The sequence below is a fragment of the Littorina saxatilis genome, linkage group LG17, assembly GCF_037325665.1.
Source record: "Littorina saxatilis isolate snail1 linkage group LG17, US_GU_Lsax_2.0, whole genome shotgun sequence".
NCBI lineage: Eukaryota > Metazoa > Mollusca > Gastropoda > Littorinimorpha > Littorinidae > Littorina > Littorina saxatilis.
This window is the reverse complement of record NC_090261.1, coordinates 57,072,860-57,090,972: the sequence shown is the minus strand read 5'-3', so window position 1 is coordinate 57,090,972 and position 18,113 is coordinate 57,072,860. Positions and strand designations below refer to the sequence as shown.

Genomic DNA, 18,113 nt, shown 5'->3' with positions numbered 1-18,113 from the left:
CACACACTGGGCGGATCCGGAGGGGGGTTCCGGGGTTTCCGGACCACTTAGGAGCCGGCCTTTGTATTCTAAGTGACGATTTTGGAAAGAAGTTGGCTAAATAGTTTGCTCAGGTTGTCCTTGTTGTGATTCAAATTTTTCTTCTTAATATATTTACTTTTTTGGAAGGTGTATTAGGGGATGTTTCTTGGCTCAGATTGATCCATTTTCCTTGTTTTTATCAACAGTTGTCGGACCCCCCCCAAGGAGGTTGAACGCTTCGCGTCTTCAACAAAACGCTTCGCGTCGTCAAATTGTCCCTAAAAGAAATTTGGAAACTCCCCCTTAAAAATGATGTGATCCGCCCCTGCACACACACAAACAAATAGAGAAATAATAAATGGATACAGTTTTTGTTTATTTAAATTACAATCGGATGTGGTCGCAGAACAGGCACTGTACACAAAACCTAGCATGACATACCACTTGTGTGATGTTTCGGTCAATATCTTTATTTTCCTTTCAGAAATACATTGGCGTTTTGAATGTCAAGGGAAGTGATACAAATGCTGCAGCGGGCTATCAAGAACGCGAAGGCAAACAAGGTAAATACCTACTTCTGACATTAGTTTACTTATTAACTTTTTCTATACTGGCCATTATCTCCCCACTCTCTCCCCAGAAACTGGCCATTTGCATGGGTTTGCAAAAAAATTCTCAAAAATAAACAAAACAAGATGCAGCCTTCAAACTCATAGGTTTTATTGTGAATATATTGCTAAAACATATGCCAAAGTTTGGTTTCATTGTTGTGAAAAAAATAAAAATATGATGTCCAGAATTTATGGGTATATTTTACGCAATACGAAAAAGGGGGTATGTATTTTGACTTGGAAGCATTTTTTCTTATGAAGGCACTGTTTGCAACAAAACTGTTTCTGTTTACTTGTATGAAGATTGTGCTAACACAAAAACATAACAAATACCAACTGATTTTCCATTTGGTGGTCATGTAAGCATTGTGAACATGTCCGAAAAATCTGATCACACACCATGTGGTCGACATGCAGACCTGAACGGCCAGTGTATGGTGGCAGAGTTGGAAAATAGGAAAAGTCTTGATGCCAATCCTTCATCAAAAACATTGTAATAAGTTTGCTTTATTCTAAATCAAACGACTAGGATAGATGACAGACACAACGACAAACACATTCAATTCTATGTAAAACATACACAATGCGCACGTTAACAAGCTGGCCATAACAATGTGCCCATCGTGCATGAAGTGTGGCTTTGGTCGGATCAGTAGCCGTGCTTTGTCTGCGATGCTAAACATGAAATTTTGTTAAAGCGACGATTTAGCAATGTTGTTGTTGCTGCTGCTGCTGTCTGTTCTTGTCACGACATCTCGCCATATAACAGTTTTTTCCCTCCTGATTCTGAGAAGAAGCTGTTTAATTGTGATAGCAGGCCTAGGAACCCCTGATTTTCACTTGGAGCATTCTCAAAGAAACTTAGCGTATGTTAAGAAAAATGAGTGTACTCCACACTTTGTCTTTTGTTGTTCGTTGTCGTTGCATGTCTACCGTTCCACAGCCACCTACTATAAGTGCAAGTGTTAAATGACGTATTTCCACAAAAGACTGCTTGCAGAGAATCATGTGATGCCAATGACAGGTAAGGACATGTGGTAATACATACTACGTTTTGGAACCAGGGAAAATGCAGCACAAATTATTTATCAACCAAATTGATTGACTTGTGCACCATGACAAAAGTTTTCTTTGATCCATAAAAGGTCTTTTGCCAGAAAAATTGCTCTGAACATCAAGTACCCTGCAAGTTGTCACACATTTACATTATTGAAATAAAAAGAAAACACACCAGTAACCAGGTTAGGTACGTTAATATCTATAATCAATATTTCGGCACGTTACTGCCTTCTTAGGGATGGTAAGCTGAACATTATTGAACAAATTAATCGGTTTAGATTGTATACTTTGATTACTGAACGAAGAAGCAGAGGTACTGCATACAACTAGGACTGTAATTTCAGCTCTTGCCTGAAACACACACACATACACTTATAAAATTAATGCAATGTCATTCTATGAAGCCAGAACAATCACTAACTTACATAGTTGGTCACACAATTACCCATCACTGAACAATAAATCGAAGTCGGGTGGATTCAATGACTAAAGCAGTAAAGGCTTTGAAAAAACCCTCATCACAAAACATCCTCTTCCCCCCCCCCCCCCCCCCCCCCCAAAAAAAAAAAATAAAAAAATCAATAAATGAAATAAAACAGGTTGTGTATATAGCGCAGTAAACACCATGCTGGTACAATCAAAGATTTGACAGTGATTATCCTTGTTTTATATAGCACACATTTTCTAGTTTTAATCTCTCTCTCTCTCTCTCTCTCTCTCTCTCTCTCTCTCTCTCTCTCTCTCTCTCTCTCTCTCTCTCTCTCTCTCTCTCTCTCTCTCTCTCTCTCTCTCTCTCTCTCTCTCTGCATGGAAAGTAATTTATTGACCTGTGGGTTATTTGCATTTGTATACACATTGGTGATTCGTAAACTATGTTGAAAGAGATTGTCAAACAATATTATATGCAGGGCCGGACCAAATGAGTTGTAAGGGGGGGTTCCTCCTTTTTTTGGAAGGCAAATCAGCGAAGTGGCGAAGCCACAAGCGCGCGCCAGCAAAGCAGGCGCGTGAACTAGGGGGGTCCGGGGGCATGCTCCCCCGGAAAATTGTTGAAAAACGGTTAAAATATGTGCAATCTGGTGCATTCTGGGCCTTGTTTTGAGGGTTAAGAGCAGCATTGTTTTGGTGCTAAAACTAGTAAAAAAAAAAAAAAACCACTCAAAGCAAGGTACATGCTTTTTCCAGGGGTGGGGTTCCGGAACCCCTGGAACCCCCCCCTGGGTCCGGCCCTGATATGGGGTGTCTTAAAACAAATGTATATCAACAAAATCTGTCATTATTATCAGGCACACGGTTTTAACAAAGCTATGTCACGGAATGCAACATAAGTGGCTTAAAAAGTCGTGTTTTTGTGTGTGCAGGATATTCGCTAGGACAGGACCTCAAGCTGAACCAGCACAACAGCGATGCATTCTTCCATGGCTTCCACAAAAGTCTTTCATCTATAGCGGGCATTGCATACAGATAGTTACCCTAACCCTCCTTTTTAAAAATTCTTTAGACCAATTATCCCTCTGTTCCCATGTTAAACATGGAATAATTTTGGACAAATGCGAGGACGTTAGCTTTTTTTAATTTTATTTTTTTATCATTTTACTTATCATTAAAACTTGTTTAGATTTCGATTCGTAAACCATTTACAGTAATCCTTTGTTTTTTAACTTTGTTCATCTTACCACAGTCACTTCGTTGTTTAGATTTATCATTAAATTTGTTACCATTATGCAGGAAAAATGTAGAATAAAACCAGGAGAGCTTTCGGTAGAAGATATTTCCTGTGTCAAAAGTTAATGCTTATTCTGATTGATGGGTGCTCCAAACTAAGTTATTTTGACTGCCTTATTCGAATTCATTTGATTTCCAAGACAGGGCTGAGAAGTGGAGAAGCTTAGGAGAGTATCGTAAAAATTGTCTGGGTGTTTATGCAAAACTTTCGAATATGTCAGATTTTACTTTAGAGGATTTTAAATACTGTTAACTGACAGTAATGCTATAACTTCTACACCAATTGACTGGATAACTTCATATTCAGCATACTTAAACTTGATTTTATGCATGTGCAGTTCACAAAGTGGCAAATTTGTAGGTTAAATGATCTAACTTTTGCATCACCAATGACACCAACGCTTTCGTGTCTGAGGATTGCCCTGAACCTAGCTGTAACTGCATGCTTTCTTCAGGTCATCGATAGCCTGGGGGTTGAAGGGGATGTTTTTACATACTCAGACATTCAAAATAATCAAAAAGGTAAAAGCCTGAAGGGTTTAAATTAGGTAAAAATGGCTACCGCTCAATGTCAAAACTCGTTCTGTTTAGTCGACCCCCGAATTTGGAGAAAAAAATTAAAATTGCACAAAAGTCAGACCATTCAATTTACAAAATTGCCACTTACTGGAAAGGCAGAACATAAAATGAAGTTAATGAATACCATATATATAAAATAATTGGTTCAACAGATGCAGAAGTAATTTGCATGGTTGTGGGTGTCCTTTTTAGGGGGGTCAACCCTGTAGAAGGGACGATTTTCTTTAATTATCAATCCGTAATATATTGTTTGTTATGCATACAAGATTAACATTGACAAATACTTCAAGACTCCTCATTGATCTTAAGAAATGTTGGGGTTTTTTTGTTTGTTACTGACTGATTCACTTTCTATTCACTTTACTCTACATAAGTCACGACAAAAAAAGCAAGGGAGGTAATTTCTTCGGAAGAGGTAATTCTCTCCCCTCAGAACGATTGTTGTAGTTTGTTTGATTTTGTTCCCTTCTAATAAGTATTATTTAAAATAGATCTTTACATCTTGATGTGAAAGGCGCAGTACCCCCCTCCCCCCAGGATGTTAAATTCTAGGTTGTGTCCATGTAAAATCCTGATCCTAGTCAAGATCCGAGTTGGTTTTTCATGCAACAGTGCCTCTTTATGCCACTCAATTAGACATACTTTGCAATCCATAATTGCACGAAACTAAGTACAGGAAATACGTTGTTGTCGTGTTTTTAATATTACATAATGAAATAAAAAATGTCACAACTGGTTTCGTGTTAGGCTTTCTCTCTCTGTCTGAATCTCATAATTACTTCCTTCTGAGGCCTGAAATGTGTTGCAGGCATTGTTCAGCTTACATTTATTGTTACAATTTTTGTGGATATGTTATTAAGTGTGTCTGTGTTTCTATCATTCGTTATCAGTGTGGTTAAAAAAAAATAGAAAAGCACACGTCAAAGTAATTTACCCTTCATCATTATCAAAACATGCAGATACAGGTAATAAATATTTGTGATACTTTAAACAAATACAATGTTTGTTTGTTGCGTCTTTTCTTTTTTTCAGAGCAAACACACATCGTATTTGTTCAAACGTGTATATTCTGCACTTTCTAATACCCTGCATGGATCTCCAAATCAAGAATAATGAAAAGTCGTCTAATAGCCCTGCAGCACTCACACGAACATGATAGAAGCTTGCATGCATGCACCCAGGCTCGCTGTCTTCGGCTAAAAGAGCTTACCGTTGGATCTTCGCTCAGACAAATGTAGCTGTCTTGTCCACTTGCTCCTGTCGCATAGATCTGCAATGTGCAACATCATCTTTGATTAATAAGTCTGAGGCACAGACAAACACACACGCGCGCACATTTGCGAGAGAATGCACGTCAGTCTATTCAATCAAACAGTATAAAAACATACCACAGACATGGTGGAAACTGGACATTCGCCGTATAACAAACTCAAGAGATTCATTTGTGTGTGTATGTTTAATCAAAAGTTCATCTTGGGCACATTCAGTCTGTATTGTAACAGGACCCATCCCGTAAAAACTTCGAACAGATCTATTAAATTCTGAAATCCTTGACAAGTTTTTTTTCCAATCATCTGTATCTGATCGAAGTAAAAAAATCAAAATAAATCAGCCAGTACACGCATCTACCCCCTCACACGACAATACATATGTGGCGAAAAAAGGAATCGAGAGGGGGGGAACAAGGAATAAATTAGATCCAGAAATAATTCCACTTCATCATTCCAAAATTCAAGTGTGAAGTGATCGGATACTGTGGTAAAGATACGTGCTTAGTATCACAACTGAAAATACAAGCCCTAGGGTTTTAAATCAAGGAAACAATTAAAGTTAAGGAAAGATCAACAGAAATGTCGAGAACATGTAAAATATTGTACTTACAATCCGTTTCAGCATGCTCTTCGAATAATAATCTCCCAGTCAGCCTCGTGCTTACGACTTCGACAGGATGTTGCCTCTCACGCTGAGCCAGTACATTTGGAGTGAATTCAAAGGCCAGAGATGCAGTACAAGCACATTAGTTAGATCCAATTCATTTACATTGCTACCTTGCCCAATTTATGGCTATTTCTGTTGGTAACATCACACATGTGGCAAGCAGTGCTTGTTGCCGACTCTGCTGGGACAGGCAGCAGACGATTTTATTTAGGAACCAAATTCTGATTGGTTAAAACATAAAACCGGAACTCAAAGTACCACTTGTTCTTTGGAAGTATCAAATCAAGAACAGATAATCAGGTAAATCTGAAATGGGTTCAACACTTTTAAAAAATCGTAGTAAATCAGAAAACACAGTAAACGTTGGAAAAATCGTCCAGTATCGCTTCTACAGGTCTATACTTGGACAAAACATGAAGCAATTCAGTAAAGCTGACACTTCAAAATGTCTGTTTAGTTACACTTTAAGGACATCAGTAATGGCTCAGACGCAGGTAACAAACACAGTAGCAAGTAAATCACACACAGTCACCAGTAAATTAGAACTTCAGTCATAGCTCAGACACAGGTAACAAACAAACACAGTAAAAAGTTATTCATAATACGCACCGGTAACAAACAAATACTGTAAAAATAAAATAAAACATCACAACATAATGTTCTCTAAAGATCGAATATCGACACAGTGCAAAGCAAACCACTATACACAGTCACCAGTAAAGGAGAACTTCAGTCATAGCTCAGGCACAGGTAATAGACAAACATTGTAAAGAGTACATAAAACATTAAAACATAATGTTCTCTACAGATCGAATAACAACGCAATGTAAAGCAAACCACTGTACACGTCACAGTCATCAGTAAAGGAGAACTTAAACCATAGCTCAGACACAAGTAACAAACAAAACCCAGTAACAAGTAAAGAAATCATAACAACACAATGTTCTCTAAAGGTCGAACATCGCCACTATGAAAACCAAATCACAATACACATTACAGTCACCAACAAAAGGAGCTCAGACACAGGTAACAAATAAACACAGTTAAAAGTAAATACAAAATCACAATACCATGTCCTGTGAGGGTCGAGCATCTGGTGTTGGTGGTAATGGCAACAAACTATGATGCTCTCGGCCATCCACAGAGACCCGTTGGGACAACCACCATCCCTCCACCAAAAACAGGTATTTCACATTAACGTCCACTGGTATCCAGCGACGCCGAACGTGTTCGTTGTGAAATGTCCGTATCCGCGCTTGTGTGGCAATGAGGGGTCCCAGGAGTTATCCTCGCAGCGTTAAGCTCCACAATGCTGAAAATCAATCACTCGCTTCTGTTGGTGGTCTGGCTATACTATACTGTCGGGCAGTCTGTTGTTGCAGTTGGTTGTTTTTCGCTTATATCTAGGAGAAGGCAGAGGAAGAGGGTGAAGAATAGGAGAGGCGGAGAGAGAAAGAATTGTTGTTGTTGTTGTTGTTGTTGTTGTTGTTGTTGTTGTTGTTGTTGTTGTTGTTGTTGTTTTTGTTTTTGTTGTTGTTGTCTGGAAATTAAGAGAAACAAATGAGGATGGTAAATGAGGGTAGGGGGAAGGATGAGAGCAGAAGAAAGAAGAGGAAATAACAAGAACAGGAGGAAAAAACAAAAGGAGCAAGAGGTGACTGCAGGAGAATGAGGCGGATGGAAAGAACAGGAGGAGGAAGAAGAGAGGACAGGACAGGAGAAGAAGACAAGATAGAGAGTAGGAGGAGGGATGATAGGAGAAGGATGAGGAGGAGGGGGGGTGGAAGGAGAATGAGGATGAAGATGACGAGAGGCATTGGGCAGAAGGAGGAAGAGAAGCATAAAATTAGCATATATAGCATATAGGGGGGGGGGTGGGGGAGGGGGGGGGGGCGGGTGCAACAGAATAATAGAAGGGGAATAGGAGAGGATAGCAGGGGAGTAAGGGAGAGGAAGAGAGGGTATGCGGAGGAGAATAAGTAAAGGACTGGTGGAGGAGATGACATGAGGATAGAACAGAACGAAGAGAATGAGAAGAAGGAAAGAATAGAAGGAAAAGAAAGGGAACCAAGGAGAGGTCATATAAGCAGTAGGGGAGAGCAGGAGGGGGTGACGGGAAAAAGGAGAGGAAGAGCGAAAACAGGAACAGAGAGATGGATCGAGGAGAGGACAGGCGAAAAAGGAGTAGACTATGGGATAGGAGTTGAGGAGAAGACAGGAGGAAGAGAAGGAAAAGAGTGCAGAAGGAAGAGGAGAAGGAAATGTGCCAAGAAGAGGAGAAGGGGATAGGAGTTGAGGAGAAGACAGGGGGGAGAGAAGGAAAAGAGGGCAGAAGGAAGAGGAGAAAGAGAGGTGCCAAGAGGAGGAGAAGGGGGTAGGAGTTGAGGAGAAGACAGGGGGGAGAGAATGAAAAGAGGGCAGAAGGAAGAGGAGAAGACAGGGGGGAGAGAATGAAAAGAGGGCAGAAGCTAGGAAGAGGAAAAGGAAATGTGCCAAGAAGAGGAGAAGGGGATAGGAGTTGAGGAGAAGACAGGGGGAGAGAAGGAGGAGAGGACTGGCGAAAAAGGAGTAGACTATGGGATAGGAGTTGAGGAGAAGACAGGGGGGAGAGAAGGAGGAGAGGACTGGCGAAAAAGGAGTAGACTATGGGATAGGAGTTGAGGAGAAGACAGGGGGGGGGAGAAGGAGGAGAGGACTGGCGAAAAAGGAGTAGACTATGGGATAGGAGTTGAGGAGAAGACAGGGGGAGAGAAGGAGGAGAGGACTGGCGAAAAAGGAGTAGACTATGGGATAGGAGTTGAGGAGAAGTCAGGGGGGAGAGAAGGAGGAGAGGACTGGCGAAAAAGGAGTAGACTATAGGAGTTGAGGAGAAGACATAGGGGAGAGAATGAAAAGAGGGCAGAAGGAAGAGGAGAAAGAGAGGTGCCAAGAGGAGGAGAAGGGGATAGGAGTTGAGGAGAAGACATAGGGGAGAGAATGAAAAGAGGGCAGAAGGAAGAGGAGAAAGAGAGGTGCCAAGAGGAGGAGAAGGGGATAGGAGTTGAGGAGAAGACAGGGGGGAGAGAAGGAGGAGAGGACATGAGAAAGAGGAGTAGAAGGGGACAGGAATGGAGGAGAAGACAGGAATAAGAGAAGGAGAAGAGAAGAAGCGGACAGAAGGAAGGGGAGAAGGAGAGGACAGAAGGTGAAGAGGAGACAGGAGGAGGAGGAGGGGATAGAAGTGGAGGAGAAGACATGGAAAAGAAAAAGAAGACAGGACAGAAGAAAGAGGACAAGGAGAGAACAGAAGGTGGAGAGGAGACAAGAGGAAGAGAAGGAGGCAGCAGAGGATGAGAAGACTGGGGATGGAGGAGGAAGAGCGGACAGTATAGTGGAAGTAAACAACAGGAACAAAAGAAACAGACAGGAGAAAGAGAATGAGGAGAGGGCAGGAGGTGGATAACAGAAACATGAGGTTAGGGGGATAAGAGAAGAAGAAAGAGGAAATGGCAGAAGGAGGAAAAAAGGAGGAAGAGACAAGTTGTCATAAGGGGGAAAAGGAAGAGGATAAGAATGTAGATGGAAGGCGCAGGAGGAGGAGGAAGAGGGAGGGGACAACATTATTCCCCAGGTAAGCTTCGCCCAAAGTGTCGTCGATGTTTAAGGTTAAAAGGATTGTCATCCATCCGGTTTCTTGGGAGCAATCGATTTCTCCTAATGAGAGTCTGGCATTGAACGATATAAAAGTGCTTCCAGAAAATCAATTGGGGTGAGAGAGGTCAACTTTGGCGTCTTTTGAAAAAGATAATGAAATGTTTAGACATCTGGTTGTTAGCACGAATTGGTAAGGGGGGGGGGGGGGGTCGTTTTAATTGGTTTGAAAACTCGGCCTGACGATCGAACTTCATCACCAGCGAATGCCCGTCCAAAGAAAAATCGCACTCCTCCTTTATTCCTACCAAAGAAAGAAACATATTGTTATCAGTTGTATTGTTGTATAAATCATGTTTGCTCCCTTAGCGCTGCTCGTTTGAAAATTGAGTTCTTGCGATAAGGAGAAAGCAATGTGTAGATGAGAGGACGTTCTTAAGGTTGTTGTAATTCATTGATTTTCTGCGGACGACAACCTGTAGGTGGTCCAGAATGTTTGTCTTGCACACTGTGGAATGTGTGCCCCGAATAATTGCCCCTTGATTGCCTTTTGTTTTGATTTGCGGATGCTTACAGATACCTTGGCTTTCTTCTGTGTAAACCACCTTGTAATTCACAATAGATCCGCCCAAACTATTACCCGCGATAAGTTCAGGCTTTTACCTGCGGTAAGATCAGGCTTGTACCTGGGATAGACTTTTACTTGAGATAGGCTTTTTGGGATAAAATCAGGCTTTTACTCGGGTAGAGGTCAGGCTTTCAATTGGGATAAAGTGAGGCTTTTACTCGGGATAAGATCAGGCTTTTACTCGGGATAAGGTCAGGCTTTTACTTGGGATAAAGTCAGGCTTTTACTCGGGATATGGTCAGGTTTTTCCCCAGGATAAGGTCAGGCTGTTACTCGGGATAAGGTCAGGCTTTTACTCCGGATAAGGTCAGGCTGTTCCTCGGGATAAGGTCAGGCTTTTACTCGGGATAAGGTCAGACTTTTACTCGGGATAAGGTCAGGCTGTTACTCGGGATAAGGTCATGGTGTTACTCGGGATAAGGTCAGGGTGTTACTCGGGATAAGGTCAGACTTTTACTCGGGATAAGGTCAGACTTTTACTCGGGATAAGGTCAGACTTTTACTCGGGATAAGGTCAGGCTGTTACTCGGGATAAGGTCAGGCTTTTACTCAGGATAAGGTCAGGCTGTTACTCAGGATAAGGTCAGGCTGTTACTCGGGATAAGGTCAGGCTTTTACTCAGGATAAGGTCAGGCTGTTACTCAGGATAAGGTCAGGCTTTTACTCGGGATAAGGTCCGGCTGTTACTCGGGATAAGGTCAGACTGTTACTCGGGATAAGGTCAGACTTTCACTCAGGATAAGGTCAGGTAGTTACTCGAGATAAGGTCAGACTTTTACTCAGGATAAGGTCATGCTTTTACTTGGGATAAGGTCAGACTTCTACTCAGGATAAGGTCAGGCTGTTACTCGGGATAAGGTCAGACTTTTACTCGGGATAAGGTCAGGCTTTTACTCGGGATTAAGTCAGGTTTTTACTCGGGATAAGGTCAGGCTTTTACTCGGGATAAAGTCAGGTTTTTACTCGGGATAATGTCAGGCTTTTACTCAGGATAAGTTCAGGCTGTTACTCGGGATAAGGTCAGACTGTTACTCAGGATAAGGTCAGGTTTTTACTCAGGATAAGGTCAGGCTGTCACTCGGGATAAGGTCAGACTGTTACTCGGGATAAGGTCAGGCTGTTACTCGGGATAAGGTCAGGCTTTTACTCGGGATAAGGTCAGGCTTTTACTCGGGATAAGGTCAGACTTTTACTCGGGATAAGGTCAGGCTGTTACTCGGGATAAGGTCAGACTTTCACTCAAGATAAGGTCAGGCTTTTACTCAGGATAAGGTCAGACTTTTACTCGGGATAAGGTCAGGGTGTTACTCGGGATAAGGTCAGACTTTTACTCGGGATAAGGTCAGACTTTTACTCGGGATAAGGTCAGGCTTTTACTCGGAATAAGGTCAGGCTGTTACTCGGGATAAGGTCAGATTTTCACTCAGGATAAGGTCAGGCTTTTACTCAGGATAAGGTCAGACTTTTACTCGGGATTAGGTCAGGCTTTTACTCGGGATAAGGTCAGCAAAAAAGCATTCTTCTATGTGGACAGATACCAAAACTCCACACAGCATGGCAACTTTCGGTGGAGAGTGGACATGTTTTGGTTGAATGAATTCCTTAAATTACACTTGTGCCAACCCGAGGAATTGCTTCTACAACAAATCTATGCACAATTCGCAGCAGTGGAAAGGTGCTTTTATTCCATGTAACCCCCTGGACAAACCTAAGATCAAGATAATCTACAAGTTGTTTTACACGGAATGAAATGTATCTTTAATGATGTGAGCAGACTCTGTGACATTTGCTTAGGATGTGGGGTAGGTGGTTGAGCCCGTGGACGCCGGAGAGATAGAGAGAGAGAGAGAGAGAGAGAGAGAGAGAGAGAGAGAGAGAGAGAGAGAGAGAGAGAGAGAGAGAGAGAGAGAGAGTATATGATTGTGTTCTCTGAAGCTCTGAGTCTTGTGTGGCGGTTATCAGCTCAATCGATGTATATATCCTCTTAATCTTATCTGTACAGTGGCCAGTTAATATTGCATCCTGCTAACCCCTACATTGTATGCATGATTAAACCCCTCCCCGCCAAGTGGTTATCAGTTCTTCGTGTGATTGCTGGAACATGAGAACAGAACTAAAAGCAAACGAGTACGGACCTACAGTACAGAAATTACTTTCTCTACAAAGAAGAATTATATACGACTAGCAACGGTTAATGCTTCGAGCAGATCTGAAACAGCTGTGTTCAGGTACTCAACTGAACACGATTGATATGAAATTCGATCTTTGTAGCACAGACTATGAACTCGTAGTTATATTTTCCCTTTGTAGAAAAGGGTAAATTCTCTGGTAAAACCGGCAAGCCTGAGAGTTCAAAACCTCATTGTTTGTTTGTTTTGTTGTTGTTGTTGTTGTTGTTGTTGTTGTTGTTGTTGTTGTTGTTGTTGTTGTTGTTGTTGTTGTTGTTGTTGTTAGGGTTGTTGTTTTTTGTGGGTTTTTTGTTCTTGTTATTGTTGTTGTTTTTGTTGATTGTTTGTTTTTTTGTTTTTGTGAGTGACAGAGCTGGGATCTTTTATTCTGCACACTTTATCTTTTGATTTAATTCAGAAAAAATATCAGTTTCTCCCTGATGCTCAGTGCTGGCTTAGTTGTTGGTGCTCTTAGCAGCGGTTCGGTGGTTACAACTGCAAGCACAAACTATGAAAATGCTTGCAATCTCTAGTGTAAATGATCATAAAGAGTACTCAACTTCGACCACTTCATATTATCATCCGGCGCGGCGCAAATTAGTCTCCAGACAGGTTTGCTTGTGCTTGGTTCGCCATTTTGTTTGAACGTTATTTGTCTTGACAATTAAACTACATGTAACTAGTACCAACAAACAATAGATGCAAATATACAAAAATGACGCAGCCATAAAGCTGACGTAGTACCGACACTTCAAAAATATAATTTATGTGAAGGAATGGTTGGCAAGAGTGGTGAACTGTTGAGGAATTCTCGTTTTGTACCCAATCCGAAAATTTCATACCACCGTTTTGAATACCCATAAGGCAATGCTTCCTTCCACCCACAACTGGTCAACAAGAAAGAACGCGTCCACTCAGTCCGCAAAGTTTTGGACTGCGTTCTGCAGTTCCCTGGGGGGTTGTTCGAACTGTGCGCAAAAGCCTAAGCCAGCGGTTGACTGAACAACCGACGGTGATGCTAACCGAATATAAATTATAATCGCATGAAAAATGCAACAGGATCGACACACGGGCAGTCACCGGCAGCTTGGTTAAAACTTGTGACATCACAAGTTCAGTTAATTTGTCACTGGCAGCTTGGTTAATGGACTGATGATGTCATTTGTATGGAGTCGACGCACGTGCGAGGATATGTATATGTGGGAGGGGGGGGGGGGGCGCGGGAGATGGAAACTTGCTGTATGTTATGTAATGTATATATTGTGTGTGATACGTGGAAAATGTGATACTATTTATTTGCATGTATGATACAGGGACAAATGTGATATTTGTAGGCCTAGGCCTATACTAGTGATTACTGTGTGTGATACATGAAATGTGATATGAATGCTGTTTTTATATGTTATACTCTTACTTTCTGCCTATGTCTTAATCCCAAGCGCAAGACAAATTCTTCTATGTGGAAATTGAAGCCAATAAAATTTGAGTTGAGTTGAGTTGAGTTGAGTTGAGTTGGTTAAAACATCATTCAGTTAATTTGTCACTGGCAGCTTGGTTAAAGCATCATTCAGTTAATTTGTCACTGGCAGCTTGGTTAAAACATCATTCAGTTAATTTGTCACTGGCAGCTTGGTTAAAACATCATTCAGTTGATTTGTCACTGGCAGGTTGGTTCAGTAAAACATTATTCAGTTAATTTGTCACTGGCAGCTTGGTTAAAACATCATTCAGTTGATTTGTCACTGGCAGGTTGGTTAAAACATCATTCAGTTAATTTGTCACTGGCAGCTTGGTTAAAACATCATTCAGTTGATTTGTCACTGGCAGGTTGGTTAAAACATTATTCAGTTAATTTGTCACTGGTAGCTTGGTTAAAACATCATTCAGTTAATTTGTCACTGGCAGCTTGGTTAAAACATCATTCAGTTGATTTGTCACTGGCAGGTTGGTTCAGTAAAACATTATTCAGTTAATTTGTCACTGGCAGCTTGGTTAAAACACCATTCAGTTAATTTGTCACTGGCAGCTTGGTTAAAACATCATTCAGTTAATTTGTCACTGGCAGCTTGGTTAAAACATCATTCAGTTAATTTGTCACTGGCAGCTTGGTTAAAACATCATTCAGTCAATTTCTCGCATGAAAAAAAGGAGAAAGTAAAAAAACGAAATAAACAAATAAAAACAAATCTAAAAAAAGCTTCAAATCTAAACACAAAGAGACTGCCAACGTTCCAAAATTCAGAATCAAAAAAACAAGAAAGGTAGGTTGTTGGAACGTTTGTTTTTGACAAAAACAATACATTCACAGATATTTCACAGATTGATTCATTCGCTCCGCTTCCTGACGAGTAGACGTAAACTGATAGAACTATCAAGATAAGTTTTGTGTGAATATTTGTTTGTCTGTTCACTTAAAAGACCGTGGCGTTGGGTCGAAATATCTGTGAATGTATTGTTTTGTCAATAACAAACGTTCCAACAACCTACCTTTCTTGTTTTTTGATTAAAAAAAAAGCTCCTTTGGTCTCTCAGACAAGGATTTGCCGTTAACAAAATAGATATAAAACTAAACAAAGGAACAAAGACCACAACAATGATAATTCACACACATACACACACACTATAAAAAAAAAAACACAATAAAAGTAACAATTAAGGAACCCAAGGGAGGTTACTGTTACCCTCTTTCCCGTGTGAACACTGGTGTACACCACACTAAAATATCTGTCTTGATCGGGTTTGTTATTTTTCTTTTTTTTCTATTTTACTTTTCAAGTACATGTATTTCTCTCTCTCTCTCTCTCTCTCTCTCTCTCTCTCTCTCTCTCTCTCTCTCTCTCTCTCTCTCTCTCTCTCTCTCTCTCTCTCTTTTTACATTTAGTCAAGTTTTGACTAAATGTTTTAACATAGAGGGGGAATCGAGACGAGGGTCGTGGTGTATGTGTGTGTGTGTGTGTGTGTGTGTGTGTCTGTGTGTCTGTGTGTGTGTGTCTGTGTGTCTGTGTGTGTGTCTGTGCGCGTGTGTGTGTAGAGCGATTCAGACTAAACTACTGGACCGATCTTTATGAAATTTGACTGAGAGTTCCACGAGCGGTGGACTGACGAAACTACGAGTATGTGGTCTTGGTGAAAAAAAGCAGTGCGCTCAGTTTCATTCTGTGAGTTCGACAGCTTGACTAAATGTGACCCTCCACCACGGAATGAGTCGCATGTCATCTTTGCATGATTTTCATATTTTTACATTTTCCTAAAGGGTGTTTTATGCTCTTTCCAGTGGTAAAACCCGTTTTAGAAAAGAGCGGAAACTTTTCGAGTTATAAGCTTGTGACTAAGGTCACCCTCACACTTTTACCACAGTCCCCCCGGACTTATTTTAAGCCTAGCGCAGAACCGCGCGAGGTGACATGCGACTTATTTCGTGGTGGAGGGTCACAAATGTTGTTATTTCGCCTTACGCGACTTTTTTTTTTTTTTTTTTTATTTTTTTTTTTTTACATGAGACAAGCACATTCTTTCACTTTGACACATACCAAAATAAATGTCACCTTTTTCAATTATCAACGTGATCACGTTTAATTATGGGTTTGGCGCGAGCAAGCTGAGGTCAAAACTGAAAATTATTAGTTAACACTGTCGGTTAGCATTAACGCTGTAAATTGCACACAAAAATTGATAATTAATGTTTTGAACGGATTGCTAGCGCCAAAACCAGATGATTAAACATTTCAAGGGAACATTTTAATTTTCATGAGACAACTACACATACAGTATCACTGAAAATTAACATTTGCTTTCCCAGAAAACGTACAACTTTTTTAGTTTTGGCTCTACAATCGGCCAGGAATCGAGCCAAAACTAAAAATGTTATTCTTCACGTGAACAATATCATTTTCATTTGATAATTTTACTTATCAGGCAATCTTGTTTAATGATGGTTTTGAATATGCCGAGGCAAAAACTGAAAATTAGTTATGTTAGCTATCATTATACCTGCAAATTACACATAGATAGAGAATACTACATGGCTTGCTGTGTCTTACCAGATTTAGACGATATCGAGTTGCTTTTTTAAATATTGAACTACGAGCGACAGCGAGCTTTTCAATATTTGAAAAAGCAACGAATGTAAATCTGGTACGACACAGCAAGTCGATGTATTATTCTGTTTATCCTACATACTGTACTTGCGTGTCTTTTGCTCCAAACGTCTCTCAGTCGAAGCGCCCAAATTGAAGATGCTTCAAATGGAACATCGATCTCTTCCAAAGACTCGTGTAATCTGTGACGTCAAAGCAAAGAAACGTCACTCTAGAAAGCAAATCGTGACGTGCACGTTCTCAAAATCCTTCAAGGGGAAACAACGAGCGCAAAAGTTTTCCCAGAATGACGTTTGTCTCGGTGACGCGGCATCACGAGCAGTGGAAAATCAGGTCCCAGCCAGACTAGTTTGACACGACCTCATTCACATGAACTGCTTGAACGACATTGTCATCTCATGAGTGGTATCTCTCACGTATGTCGGATAACACGTGATATGTTATCCTATGTTCAGGTGAAAATGGTAACCCCGGTTTTTTTGGTGTGTGGGCGCTGGTAATCAGTCTTGCTGTTCAATTTGTTTCTGCGCAAAATTCATTCCCTTTGACCCGTGTACTGATGCAGATAGAACTAATATTTCAAAATCACCGATCAAATTAATATTAATCAAACGTGGGTGTGGGGAATTTGTCCAATTTCAGAGGCGTTGCTTAGGAGATCAACGGATAACCGTGTCCTGCTTCACGCCGAGTTTATTGAAAATCAGCGGAGCAGAGCTGATGGTGCAGTCATCCGTGTGACGCTGCAATATCCACACGTACACTACCACCAGACCTCCTGTGATGACAGTAGCCGACTAAGAATATTGTAAACGGGTCGAGAAATGTTGTTTTAAACATTTCAATCGCTGTTGTTATTTTTCGCCTTACCCAGGAATTGCAAATACTGCACAATTTTACATTGGGGTGTGCACGTTAAAGATCCCACGATTGACAAAAGGGTCTTTCCTGGCAAAATTGTATAGGCATAGATAAAAAAAATTCCACCAAACACCCGTGTGACTTGGAATAATAGGCCGTGAAAAGTAAATATTCGCCGTAATGGCTTAAGATTTACTGGCCGATGTGAATGCGTGATATATTGTGTAAAAAATTCCATCTCACGCGGCAGAAATTAATATGTAAAGCGCTTAGAGAACGTCAAGCACTATATAAATCTCCCATATAAATAAATAAATAAATAAATAAATATTGGTTTTCTATCCACAAATTATTATTCATCAGGAACCCTCTTGATAAGTATGTCTACACTAGGGTTTGAACTTTCAAAGAAAACTTAACAGCATCAAGAAGCCGAAGCCTGTCTTTCAAAGAGCCTGTCCCTACCTAACCGTGTGCCGAATACGTTCACTTACCTTTACCCTTATAAAGATGCACATCTCTGCATCATCAGCAGCGAAACAAAATATCAACCGAACAGTTAGGATCGATGCTTGTTGCATTGTGTGTGAGTGAGGAATTTGACAGCAACAGTATCCCCTTTCTTTGCTAAACTAGGACAGTCGTATGAACATGTGTCTGCACTTTAAAGGCACAGTAAGCCTCCCGTAAACCATCACAGATACGGTCAGGCTTTTACACACAGTACAAACACCCTTTCATTTAAACACTCACCGATTGAGAACATCCTAGGTGCCCTCCGTAAAGAGCGAACAAT

At 40.8% G+C, this 18,113-nt stretch overlaps 1 protein-coding gene and 1 long non-coding RNA gene across 2 annotated transcripts; both read left to right on the top strand.

Annotated features, from left to right (window-relative positions):
- The first annotated feature begins 387 nt into the window (after window positions 1-387).
- Window positions 388-4,730, top strand: LOC138951758 (uncharacterized). Its single transcript, XR_011451214.1, has 2 exons — window positions 388-584; window positions 3,053-4,730. It is a non-coding gene; the product is annotated as an uncharacterized lncRNA (long non-coding RNA).
- A 3,690-nt stretch (window positions 4,731-8,420) lies between these two features.
- LOC138953323 (octapeptide-repeat protein T2-like) lies at window positions 8,421-9,375 on the top strand. The gene is made up of 2 exons (XM_070325122.1): window positions 8,421-8,571; window positions 9,053-9,375. The coding sequence occupies exons 1-2, from the start codon at window positions 8,421-8,423 to the stop codon at window positions 9,373-9,375; spliced, it is 474 nt and encodes a 157-aa protein (XP_070181223.1).
- The last annotated feature ends 8,738 nt before the right edge of the window (window positions 9,376-18,113 follow it).